The sequence below is a fragment of the Phlebotomus papatasi genome, chromosome 2 (assembly GCF_024763615.1).
Source record: "Phlebotomus papatasi isolate M1 chromosome 2, Ppap_2.1, whole genome shotgun sequence".
Lineage (NCBI taxonomy): Eukaryota > Metazoa > Arthropoda > Insecta > Diptera > Psychodidae > Phlebotomus > Phlebotomus papatasi.
Window position 1 is genome coordinate 37503602 of NC_077223.1, and position 13963 is coordinate 37517564.

At 33.7% G+C, this 13963-nt stretch overlaps 2 protein-coding genes across 2 annotated transcripts; one reads left to right on the forward strand and one right to left on the reverse strand.

The window, feature by feature from the left end:
- Positions 1–464: 464 nt before the first annotated feature.
- LOC129804076 (dolichyldiphosphatase 1-like) lies at positions 465–7734 on the reverse strand. The gene is made up of 4 exons (XM_055851106.1): positions 7455–7734; positions 7208–7386; positions 6884–7111; positions 465–1286 (listed from the first exon to the last, which is right to left on the reverse strand). Exons 1-4 carry the CDS (start codon positions 7641–7643, stop codon positions 1157–1159), a joined length of 726 nt encoding a protein of 241 aa, XP_055707081.1. The 5' UTR covers positions 7644–7734; the 3' UTR covers positions 465–1156.
- A 49-nt stretch (positions 7735–7783) lies between these two features.
- LOC129804077 (translationally-controlled tumor protein homolog) lies at positions 7784–9288 on the forward strand. Its single transcript, XM_055851108.1, has 3 exons — positions 7784–7913; positions 8298–8553; positions 8833–9288. The coding sequence occupies exons 1-3, from the start codon at positions 7886–7888 to the stop codon at positions 9062–9064; spliced, it is 516 nt and encodes a 171-aa protein (XP_055707083.1). The 5' UTR covers positions 7784–7885; the 3' UTR covers positions 9065–9288.
- Positions 9289–13963: the final 4675 nt, after the last annotated feature.

Here is a 13963-nt window from a genome sequence, read left to right on the forward strand (position 1 = left end):
TTTCACTTACACTGTTTGTCTCCAATTAGAAACTTGCCCTTGTCCCCATTTGAATTAATTTGTTTCCAATAGAAGCATTTTACACTCGTGTATTTTTCTTGTATTTAAGAAGTTTTCAAATGATATCTAAAGAATTTTCACTAAACAGTAACATTCTAGAAGAGTCAAGGAGCAAATTTATGTAATTCTCTTCAGAAAAAATATGAACTTAATGTGTTGAATCTTCTGTCAAAGTTAAAGCGTTTGGAAATGGTTTTGAATTAGGACATTTACCCTACACCAACCAAAACATTAAAAACTAAATAAAAAATGCATTGAAAGAAATTAAAAATTTGCTACAATTCTTGGAGTGATTGGTGTGTGTCTTGGCTAAAAATTTTCTTTTTTTTTCAAATTCAATAGTGTTTTAGCCCCGGTGTAAATTAAACAATTTACAAAGCATTAAACAATTAATCATCTAAGTATTTTGTTAATTTATTAAATAATATCTGAAACTCCATCACATTTTTTTTGTTTATAAAATAAGATCCTAATAGTTAAACATGCCTGCAAATTGCGAAATATTTAAGATTTAATTTGAATATATAATTACTAGACCTCATTTCAATCTATTTAATTTTATTGTGTTTCCGTTTAATTGTAAAAAGCTAATTTTTTCCTCTTTTTATATTTAAAGAAATAAATTACGAAATATATTCTTTTTATTTTGAAGATAAACTATTTCGCGATGTATTTAAAAGTCAGACTCTTTCGGTGTGAACGCTTTGTGCACAAATGTTAATTTTTAACTTACTATATATGCCTTTTGTTCCTTCTTCTAATTTTTTTTCTATCTCAATAAATAGCTAAAATTTACATTAAAAAAAAACTGACAAGTGTTAAATATTCCTTAAGAAAAATTCTTATTACATTATTATTATTTCTTACTATTTCATTATATAAAAAAAGAAAATTATGAAAACAATTGCGATGTTGAGTACATTAGTATTGTTTTTTTCCTAACCTGATAAAACCTTATCTAACTTATTCTTTTTTATTTATTACTGTGTCATATCAGTTATTTGTGTTGCTTAATCCCAAAACAAAAAAAAAACAGCCAGAATATTTAGGGAAAGAAATTGCTACTCACTCTCCATTATCGATAGAGCCAACGATGTCACTGTGATTTCATGCTGATTAACTTTCGAGACCTCGCACGTGCTTCTTGCCTTGTGACTGTGTACTCAAACCAGAGTACATTGGGTATGAGTGTTGTGTCTCTCAGCAGAAGGAATTCAGAGAGTTTCCTGCAACAGAAAACACAATAAAAAAAATAATCAAGGATTTCTGATATTCAGGATCTAGATGCAATTCCGACACTGAGAGAAATGCGAAAAAGTTAAAATAACATTCCGGAAATGTTAATTTTACCCTGCATTATTGATCTGAAATCGGTGTAAATATTATGCTTTTTATGTGTATTAGGGGTTAAAGTTACCCTTCTTTCATGTTAATTTTACACTTGAAAAGGTGTAAAATAACATTAAAAAATGTTGATATATTTTTACACCTAAAAAGTGTTAAAGTTACGAAGGAAAAAAGTTAATCGCACCCCCTTTTTTCTCTCAGTGGAGAAAAATATGAAGTGTACGTAGCTTGAAAGCCTTCCCCTAGGTGACCCCCAATAACTCGCAAAGTTTATTTTAAAATTAAGTTTAAATATTATATATTTTGCTGATATTTCATCTGTTAGGTCAACAAGTAGACTATCTGCATTTGTTGCACACGCCGCATGGCTGCGTAGTCGTTTGCAATGAATGAGATATTGATTGATAAATTTTTAATGTTTACACTGTAATTTTTTATTTTATTGGCTTTTTTTACACACAAATATTTTCATTGTCAACTGAAAACAAACAAATATCGATATATTTCAAAAACACGAACAATCTTTTCTCCGCAAGAGGGCATGCTTTTCTCCCACGAGTGGCGCTGGAAACTGTTCTCATTATTGTTTCTCAAGTCAAGTCAGTCAAAATGTTTAGTAAAAATTACTAAAAATTTATAATATTGATCATAAATCCTTATTTCAATTATACCTAAACTCAAGTAAATACTTAAAATATAAGGAATTAAAAAAAATCAATATTGAACTAAGTAGTAGAACCCAATTGGTAAGAAATATCGACTTCCGATCTGTAGCGAATATTATTGGCAAAATAAAAATGTGGAAGTTATAAATCTTGTCATTATCAATATTTAATTTTGTATGGCTCCGGCATACCTTTTAGATCAGGAAAATTTCATAAAGTCAAAATTTACATCCCTTTCTTTCTCAAAGGTTCTGAATACGTCTATTCTAGTTTTTCGCACTCTTCTTCTTCTCTTTGATAAGAGTGTTATAGACTTAAGCGAGAATCTTTTGAGACAGGGACGCGAATTTTGATTTTATTAATCTTTACCGATCTAAAAGATGTGCCGGAGGCAATATTGAATATTTTGAATTATTTTCTGACCAGTTTTAGATTAATAGTTATATACCTATATCTGGAGCCTAGACCGAATTACTGACCAAATTACTGGAAATACGTAAGATCGGAGGAGAGGCTTGGTTGAGCAGTTTCATACAATTATGTTTATAGAGAATATTTTCTTTTTTTTATTAATTAATAAATATCTAAAAATTAAAAAAAAAACGAGCAAAATATAACCAATTGCAATTTAATACTGAGAGAAATCCGAAAAAGTTAAAATAACATTCCGGAAATATTAATTTTACCCTACAGTATTGATTCAAAATTGGTGTAAATATTACCCTTTTTAGGTGTATTGGGGGTTTTGGTTACCCTTTTTCATGTTAATTTTACCCTTAAAAAGGTGAAAAATTAACATTAAAAAAGTTGATATATTTTTACACCTAAAAAGTGTTAAAGTTATGAGGAAAAAAAGTTAATCGCACCCTCTTTTTTCTCAGTGTACTTAAGATTCACGTATATTCAGAGAAATTTAAAAAAAAAAACGCATTAGCAAAAAATTAATACAGGATATAAAAATAAGTATTCTTGCTTGTGTCATTAATAAGCCACGTCTAAATAAAACCTTGGCAAGGGTAAATAAAAAATCAAATACCAATTATTTATAGAAAATATATAGCATTAAAAACATAATGAGTAATAAAAATCGAAAAAAAACTCCGATTTATAACGGAAATGTTTGTTTATTACATTGAGAAAAATCTTTAACGTTATCTTTAATTACATGTAATCAAATAATGTTAAATCCCATTAAATATTTAGGGCCCATGGTCTTCTCTGATTGGCTAGACCTTGAAAGCATTAAAGGGTTTTAACGAATCAGAAAAAGCGATAGCACTAAAATATTTCATGGCAAAAAATATTTAATTGCATGTAGATAAAAAAAAGAAAAAATGCTCTTAGCAAAATACTTTTGTATCATTTTATTTTATTTTCTTAAATCTGGAAGAAATTCTAGGATGACAGACAATACCAATGTCTCTGGTCAAAGTACCTCATTCTCGCTGAATATGTGTAAATTTTGGTCCACTCAGTAATTTCTGATTCGGATGTCACGAAAATTTGTAGAAGTAGATTAAACGATTCAGAAAATATTACACTTATAGACGCTAAACCTAGATTAAAAAAATATGACACCTTTTAGAAATTAAAAAAAAAACAAAAAAAAACGGTATAAAGTTTTTTGGTCAGTAATTTATTAAATTGGCCAGTAAAAAATCAAATTGGTCTGTACTGTACAGCCTCTGACACGACTTTCAGATCAAGAAAATGTCATAAAATCAAAATGCGCATCACTTTCTCAAATGTTTTTATATGCATCTTTTGCACTTGAAATTCGATTGAACTAAATCAATTTTTTTGCAATATTCAAAAGCAGAAGAAGAGTTAGAAAGAATTAAACAGAAATATACAAAACGTTTGAGAAAGAAATAGATGTGAATTTCGACTGTATGAAATTTTTCAAATCTAAACTGATAGACTCATAAATAATTCAAAATGGTCTGTAATGGCTTCGGTACACCTTTTTAGATCAGGAAAATTTCATGAAGTCGAAATTCGAATACCTTTCTCACACGGTTTGCGTATGTTTATCTCACGCTTTGGTACTGATCTTCTTCTTTTAAACGTCAAGACAAATTCAATTTAGCTCAATCGAATTTAGAGAGCAAAAGAATGAGATAAACTGTATGTAAAATGTTTGAGAAAGAAAAGGATGTGAATTTTGATTTCATTAAAACAATTAAACAAAACCGAAGTTTTGTTAAAATGACTTTTTTAAATTTTTCTTTAACCAAGAATATTTCATTATTTCTAGGCATTTACGATTTATGATTTCCGTTTTAAATAGGCATTATACTTACCAAATTTCATTTTTACTAATCATTTTAATCAAAATAGTGCTCAATTTGTTGCATTTCTTTAATAAACATTGGACGATGATAAAAAAGAAAACTTTAAATAAATCAAAAGGAAATCAAAATGATGAATTAGCGATCCTCAAAAAATCTTTACGACTTTTCTAGAATACCTCAGCCAGTATCCCAAGCATCTCCAGGATGCATTCTCAAACACAATCGTTCTCGGAAGCTATTAGTTAGAGTTCATAAAAACACTAACCCCTCAATTGGAACTGGAACTAATGATTCCGGCACAACTTTTAGATCAGGAAAATTTCATGTAATCGAAATTCACACATCTTTCTTTCTCAAACGTTTTGCATAATGTCTATCCCGCTCTTGCGGATTCTTCTTCTTCATTTAAACATCAGACCAATTTAAATTTAGTTCAATCTAAATTTGAGTTCGAAAGAATGAGATAGTATGCAAAACCTGTGAGAAAAAAAGTGATGTGAATTTTGATTTCATGAAATTTTCTTGGTTTAAAAGGTGTGCCGGAGCCCTAATGACTCCGACACACCTTTTAGGTCAGGAAAATTTCACGAAATCAAAATTCGCATCCTTCTCTTTCTAATACGCTCTGCATGTTTGCATGTGTCTATTTTATTCTTTCGCGCTCCAAATTCGACTGAGTTAAATTGAATTAGTTTGGATGTTTAAAAGAAGGAGAAGAAAGTGAAAGAATGAGATAGACATATGCAAAGCATGTGAGAAAGACTGGGATTCGAATTTCGACTGCGTGAAATTTTCGTGATCTAAAAGGTGTGCCAGAGCTATAAGTATTCGTTTTTAAAAAAAATCCTGAACTTTTGAATTTGCATAGATCAAACACGAATACAGGGGTCTTACAATTTCATAAGTGAGACTCTCAATTAAATACTGCAATTATAAGATATTTTCCCTTTCCGGATAAGGCACAGAAGGTGTCTTACTGGACCTTTCGTCCGTAGGTATACCACAACTGTCCGTTCAATCTTGCCTTATCGGTCACAAAAGATTCCGATTATCGGAAAAACTGGTTGTATGGCTGATAACCTTCTTCTGGTACCGGCCAAAATCTCGAAGATTCCGACCTACTTGGCTTTCGGGATTTTGGCCTTTCGGAATTTTGACTTTTCAATATTTCGACCTATTCGGGATTTGGACTTTTCGAAAATTTGGCGTTCAAAATTTTGACCTTTTCAGGATTTAGGATTTCGACCCATTTGGGACTTTGGTGTTCGGAATTTTGGTTTTGAGGACTCTGGCTTTCGGAATTATGACCCATTCATGATTTTTTCTTTTCGGAATTTTGGCGTTCAGGACTTTGGTATTTTCAGGATTTGAACTTCGATTTGAACTTTTCGGGATTTTGACCGAATCGAAATTTTTGATTTTTCGTGATTTCGAGTTTCCGTGATTTTGAACATTCGGGATTTTGGTTTTCCTTAATTTTGACGCTCGGATTTCGGCTTTAAGGACTTTGGCTTTCGTAATTAAGACCCATTCGGGATTTTTCAATTTGGTATTTCCACGATTTGATCTTTTCGGAATATTGACGCATTTGAAAATTTGGCTATTCGGGATTTCAACCCATTTTGGGTTTTTGGCGTTGGGATTATGACCCACTCGGGATTTTTTTCTTCTCGGAATTTTGACGTTCGGGACTTTGGTATTTTCAGAATGAACCTCGATTTGAACTTTTCCGGATTGTGACCCATTCTTAATTTTGATTTTTCATGATATTGACTTTCCGTGATTTTGAACATTCCGGATTTTGGTTTTCCTTAATTTTGGCGTTCAGGACTTTGGTATTTTCAGGATTTGAACTTCGATTTGAACTTTTCGGGATTTTGACCGAATCGAAATTTTTGATTTTTCGTGATTTCGACTTTCCGTGATTTTGAACATTCGGGATTTTGGTTTTCCTTAATTTTGACGCTCGGATTTCGGCTTTAAGGACTTTGGCTTTCGTAATTAAGACCCATTCGGGATTTTTCAATTTGGTATTTCCACGATTTGATCTTTTCGGAATATTGAGGCATTTGAAATTTTGGCTATTCGGGATTTCAACCCATTTGGGATTTTGGCGTACGGATTATGACCCATTCAGGATTTTTTTCTTTTCAGAATTTTGGCTTTTGGGATTTTGGTATGTTCAGGATGAACCTCGATTTGAACTTTTCAGAATTTTGACTCATTCTTAATTTTGATTTTTCATGATATCGACTTTCCGTGATTTTGAATATTCCGGATTTTGGTTTTTCTTAATTTTGGCGCTCGGGATTTCAAGAACCCATTCCGGATTATGATTTTTCGGAATTTTGACCTTTTGTTTTGGATTTTAGGGTTCTTTCAGGATTTTAGCCTTTCCGGGATTTGGACCGTGACCCTTTTCTTTATACCAAAACCATTTTTCAGGGCATAGATACCACTGATTTTACAAGTTCAAGCATTCCATAAAGTTATTTCACTTTCACTAGTCGTACTTACCATGATACAATGCGTGGGAAGTAGGGTGACAGGAAGAAATGTATCAGTGTGAACCAGAGGGCTCCTGTGCAAATGCCAACAGCGGCACCCACGTACACTTGTGCTGCCGAATGGTATTGCAAGTAAATGCGACCGAAGCAGACTAGAACTGTTGCTAACCAACAGACGGCAAGAACAAGTATTCGCATTGCTCTCTCCATTGGAGAATTGTTGTTCATGTGATGCAGTCTGCAATTTACAAAAAAAGGGAAATCTCAAATTTCGATCCGGCTAGAAAATGTGAGGTTATGTTGTGCTCGTCGAATCTTCCCCGCTAGTGCTTACCTTATTAAAACAAATAATAGTATATAGGTTGAGAAGAAGCACATAAACTGGGAGTGACTCGATGGCATTCCGTATTCTGTGTACGGATGTGGTCTTAGGAGTGGACGAGGTTCTTGGATTGTGTGTTTTAGGACCTTGTTGAGAAATTCATTTTGCACAATTCCCAGGAAGAACGATATCTGAAATAGAGGAAGACGGGTAAATATTGCAGTGTTTTGGGATGATGACTAGAGGGTGGTATACTAACTGTGTGCAAATCCCTCCGGAAGAGGATTAACGTTACAAAACCAGCCAGAATTGCCATCGGTGCTAAACTCAACCACGCAAGCAATTCACCTATTATATCACCTTTTGGGTATTCCACCAGGGTCATGGTGATTGGTACCCAATCCAACTTACTATATTCCCCATAATTGTGAGGAGATGATCGGGACATTGTTTCACAACACAGAAATTCTGCCTAAAAATTGTCTCTCTATCCACCTCGAGCAGACTCTAAATTCCTACTGAACACTCTTTGAGAATTTGCCTAAAATTTCTGGTAGGTGGCGCTGGTGGGATTATCTTTGGCGTGTCAGAGAAATGTCAGTGTAACTTCCGGCGGCCATTGTCGTTCTTTTCATTTCACACTCCGTGCAGGCTGAACGCGTGGATTAGATTTTAGCTCCATCTTCCAAAATGAGGATTTATAAGGATATCATTACAGGTAAAATCTTTGCTTATATATCCAGTGATTTGATTAAAATAGAATTTGTGGTGATAAATTGTGGGGAATAGTGTGAGAAATCGATGGAAAATTTTAGTGGGTCAAGTTTGAGGTCTGACGTTTGGGTTGCATATTTTTCAAGTCTACCTCTTTTTCTCAATTTCCCGGGAGATTTCTCACAATTGCGGTGTGTTTTCAGTGAAAGTGAGCTCATGGGATGGTTAGCAATGGGAATAAATGTGATTTATTGGTGATTTTGGGGATTTCAGTGCGAAAGTGAGGTTATGTTTGTCCGGGAGCAACGTCACTTGATGAATCACATATGTGGCATTTTTGGGATGATTTCCAGGGGTGATTGTATTGAGAATAATGCGTCTGTTGCAGGTGACGAGATGTTCTCGGACACATACAGAATGAAACTGGTGGATGAGGTGATTTATGAGGTGACTGGTACCCTCATCCAGAGAAAAGCAGGAGATATCCAACTCGACGGAGCCAATCCTTCCGCCGAGGAGGCTGATGAGGGTACAGATGAAGCTGTTGAGAGTGGCGTCGACGTGGTGCTGAATCATCGCTTGTGCGAAACTGGCTTCAGTGACAAGAAATCCTACACAGCCTACCTCAAGGATTACATGAAGAAGTAAGTAGCTTCGGGGTAATCCTCACCATTTCCCTCTTGATTTTATAGCACGACCTACGCCTCCAACACTGATACAAGGGAAAAAGTCCTGGCTAAGTGTTCGAGTAACCAAATAAGCGTGCTAAAGTAAAATGTTTTGTAAAACGATGATTGAAGCTCTTGCCATGCTTCCCTCATTACCTGAAATTCAGACAATTTCTTTTCCAATTCACTTAAAATATCTCATTTTCGATCACCTAATTATCTAATTAATTAAATTAATTTTTTCACCGTTTCTAGATTGATTGAAAAATTGCAAGAGAAGAATCCGGATCAGGTGGATGTCTTCAAAAATAACATCAACAAAGCCATGAAGGATATTATTGGGCGATTTAAGGAGTTGCAATTTTTCACAGGAGAATCAATGGACTGCGACGGAATGGTGGCACTTATGGAATACCGTGAAATTGATGGTCAATCAGTTCCAATTTTGATGTTTTTCAAACATGGACTGGAAGAGGAGAAATTCTAAAAGAAAAAATTTACAGCAGAAAAATTCATACAGCCTCCATTCCTCGGAGATTTGTTTTTTTGACCGTTTTGAGATTACACGCAAGAACCAATATAATTGACAAAAGAAAAAAAAATAAGCAAAAAAGCGCCGAGAGACATCTAAACTATAAATACATAAAATATGCTTTATTTTTAAACAATCTACAATAATTTAAAAAGAGAAACAAAAATTATCAAAACACTTTTCTTTAGAAAAAAAAAATCATACACTTTTTTTTATAGGCTAATTTGTAAATTATATATTTTTTAGAGAATGAAAAAAAGCTAAAGTTGCGAAAAATTATCTCAGAATGTAAATAATTTTTTCTCCGGAAATACACATTTTTGCATCCTTTCGTTAATCATTTGGAAGGTGGAGAAAATGCGTTATTTTGATTTTCTTTTTGGTCCTGTTTTCGCCCACGCAATCGCAGGCGCGCTGACTTCACACGTCAAAAAAATGTTCGTGCACCAAGGTCGAATGGGAGTTTTCTCTCGCAGTAAAAGCACATTTTGCCCGTGAAAAGTGATTGCAAGTTTTAAAGCTGCTGTCTCTAAACATCCATGAACTTGAGAGTGATAACATAATCAACTCTGGAGACGAGAGAAGCCTCTTCATAGATTGGTATGAACTTTGTTATCATTTTTCTCATGGCTTCCTACGCAAATTTCAATTTTCTGGTTAATTCATAAAGTTCAGGAAGATTTTAGTCAAGTAATAGAAAGAAAAAGTACATTCTCTCTTGAGATAGGGAATATAAGAACCAAAGATTTCACTATTGCACCAGGTTCAGAGTGACCTTCCATAATATAATTGGTTTTGGTCGTTTTGATACAGGATTAGTATGAGAGGGATTCTAATGAGTCGCCTCAGGAAGTGCAAACTTCAGTGGAAGCCTCACGTGGTCTACACTCCACCCAAATCCTAATCTGCAACCTTTTAGTAAGACAGGGAAAGCTATAGAAATGCAATGAAGGCGACTTCAGAGTTTAAGTCCGCAGGATCTGAAGATCTTTCCTTCTTGAGAGCGGTTCTCATGATTGTCTTTTAAAATTAATTTTAACTCTTTCCGGACCGCAGCATATGCTGCAAACCAATTTCACAATTTTTTAATCAAAAATATCTAAGCTCAGGAATTAATTGAGATCTTACAAAAAATATCTCACATTTGAATATCCTTATAGTTTGTAGTTTGTAATCATCCACAAGAATAGGATTTTTATCAGTTCTGAATAATTAAAATACATTATTTTTCACAGAACATTCATATGCTGCTTTGGGTACTCAGAGTCCCAAAAGAGACGAAAGAGTTAAAAAAAAAAACCTAGACTTTGGGATCGGGGATCACCTTATGAATCCTGAATATGGTCTGAGCCCCCGGCTCCCCAAAAATATAGGTCTCAGAGGGTTTCTCACGAGTTCCTCCTATAGGGCTCCCGGTGGATTTCGCGACTTCCCAGAGGAGTCCTTGAGGGTTCCTCAAATTCTTTAACTTCCCCGGTTTCTTTTATTACCCAAAGACTTCTAGTGAGTTCATCATTAATAACCCCATGCAGTTTGACTTGAGAAGAGAAGCTTTCACACTAGACTCTATGGTAAAAAATTTGGACACTGACCAAAATATTGGAAAAGTTTTCCTTGGAACAATTTTTTTTGGAATCAATTTGTACCTACACTGAGAAAAAAAGAGGGTGCGATTAACTTTTTTTTCTCATAACTTTTACACTTTTTAGGTGTAAAAATATATCAACATTTTTTAATGTTAATTTTACACCTTTTTAACGGTAAAATTAACATGAAAAAGGTTAATTTTAACCCCTAATACACCTAAAAGGGTCATATTTACACTGATTTTGAATCAATACTGTAGGGTAAAATTAACATTTCCGGAATGTTATTTTAACTTTTTCGGATTTCTCTCACTCAGTGTAGAGATGATATTTGTTTGTTCAAAAAAGTTTTTTTTTCTTTACAGTTTTGTTACGAAATGTAGTAACAATTCTGTTAGAGTTTTCTTTTGGAACCGTTTTGATATGGTGGAATGTCTACTAATTTGAGTTGATTACGTTTTATACAAATTTGTTCCTGAAAGTTGGGATAGAATTTATTGCACTCGGCAGTTTTGTTCCCACTGTCAGGAACAAATTGGTAACATATTTTTATAGCAATATTAGGGGAAAGTATTGTGTAGAGGCCATAAGAGACTTTACACATAATTACCACGTAATTATAAATAATTGATGATAAGCTACCTAATCTCTAATAGAAATGTGTAAGTCTCTAAGAAAATTTACATTATTCGAAGGCATGAACGTTCGAAGGGAGAGTAGTTTTCCCTACTAGAGGTGTAGTTCAGTTCCTGAGAAGGTATCAAAATCCTGCAATATTTTGTTTAATTTTCATATTTTAATTGGATCATCTGTCCATAATCTAATTTTGAGTCAAAATTTTGCAAAAAATCTCGATTGAAAGGTAATTAAAGAAGTTAAGCCACATAGCGGTCTTCAGGTTTAGCCGGCTTAATCCAGTTCCTGAAAATCTTGAAATCCTAAATAACAAGAATTTTCACTGTTCTTAGTTCTTACAGTAGACTCTCTCAATTGGGCATTTGGGGAAAAATTTCATCCGGTTTATCAATAGATTTGGGCGTCAAAGCCTTTGAATTTGAGCGAATTAGCTTCATAATTAAACGTGAAAATGAACAAAATTTTTCACCCGAATGAAAAAGAGCCGATTGAGTGAGAGTCTACTGTATTTAGAGTCTAAGACCGGCTTCAGACTAGAGGTTTAACCTAGTTTTCGAAGGTCTCAAAATCCTAAACAGCAACCAATTTAATTTGTTCTTCTAATTCGAATAGATTAATTCCCCTTAAGTCCATTACTAAGTCAAATTTTTCCAAAAATTTTCGATTGATAAAAATCTAGAGAAGTTAAGCGAGTTAAGCCTTATGTCTAAAAGCCATAATAATGGATCGTTACCCTCAATATTCAGTTTTAAATCACAGTTTCCCAGAGTCTTGACTAATTAAAAATTTGAGAACTTAAGCCCTATGGATAGACCTTCGCTTTGAAGCCCGTATGCCAATAGGGGAGACCGGGGAGGTTTGGGACAGGGGTAGTGTGGGACAAGGCGATTTTTTCAATTAATTTTTGAAATAAATGGGATTTAACCATTACTGTATCGTAGGCAATATTAAGATGTATCTTGACTAAAAGAATGGATATCCTCAGTTTTATTGTTTAAATTCTATGAACATTTTTTTAAAAATTAATAAAAATCGTATATTTTGACGTCTCAGTTTTCCTCCTTGTATTTTATATCAGCAATAAATAATCAAAACTTTTTTATATCTTTATGTAGCAGTGTAATCTGGGAACATATTTTTATAAAAGTTTCAGAGATTATACGCTCTTGTTTTTTACATATAGGTTTTAAATACCAAATGTACACGTAGGGATGTTTGGGACACCTGAAAGGGGATGAATGGGACGTTGATTTTCGACAAGATTGTAGGTGGTATGCAATTGTTTATTGTCGAAATGAAGAGTAATTCCTAGTTTCTACTGGAAATCTCCCTCTTGTGCAAAGTTTATCAGTGGAACAGATTTCTCTAAGTACAATGACAATTAAACCATCAAAGTCTTGGGAATCAATAATTACTTCTCAGAGGATATTCGATCTTTGCCCATTTTAGTTAAAAACTATTTTTTCGAAAATTTCTCGAACAAGTTCTCCAGAAAAGGAAAGCGAGAGCTAATTCAGAGAAATAATGAGAAAACAGGTACAATGCAGTTGTCGTAAAATCAAACAGGAATCCATCAATGAGTTCAAAACTAAGAGTTGCAAGAAAATCTACTCGGCTGAGAAATTTGATAATCATGATTGCAATATTTAGAACAAAAAAAAAGCAAAGAAAGGTAGATGGTAAATAAGAAGAAAATACTTTAAATAATTGATTGACAATAAATGACTCTACTGTACAAATAAAATTGATATTAATTTCCAAGTGTAAATAAAAGATGAAACATTTTTATTTCTATCAGAAATATTTTTAATCTGGTATTTAAAATTAATTAACGTGTTCCAGTAATACAAATTATGCGAGAAAAAACGCGTCCCAAATATCCCCTTTTGCGTCCCATACTGCCCCACATCGGGGAGGTTTGGGACAAAGCGTCAAGTAAAATGTTTTATCTTCTCCAAGAAAACTCAGTTGTTTTCCAAGTTCTATCGAGTACTTTTTATAAAGTCAATACCCATAAGTATCCTATAGACCGCATAAAATTCTAATACACTATCTCTCTCTCTCTCTTCTTTTTATGTTTTTGGCTGTCAGACTCAATCAGGTCCATATTAGCCATTTCGCTCACTCTTATTTTATTTACTCATCTCTCCTTATCATTTTTCTTTTTGCTCCATCACAAATCCTATTTTTTGCTCCCTTATCTTTTATCATACTTCCTTCTTGATATTTTTGCGTTCAATTTGGAGCTTTTAAGGACGGTGAAAAATTGTTTTCCAATTATTCACCGGACGCGCTTCGATCAAGGATCGAACCGAGGGCCTCTGCGTCACAAAGCCAACACTTTGCCTATTGAGCTACCGAGACCCCTTGAATACACTATCGTGATTTTATGGAATACTGTCTCAAAGTCAAAACATGAAAAAGTGTCCCAAACCTCCCCGGTCTCCCCTACTTAAGTCTTCTTCTCAAGTTCATATTATACGGGCTTCAGACCTAAGACTTAACCATAGTCTTCCTTTTTTTCATTGCCAATCAGAAAGATTGATCATGGGATTCTTTAACAATTGTGAATGATTCAAAAGGGAAAGTTAATGATTCACCAAATTGGGAAAAAATATTTTAGGATGATATA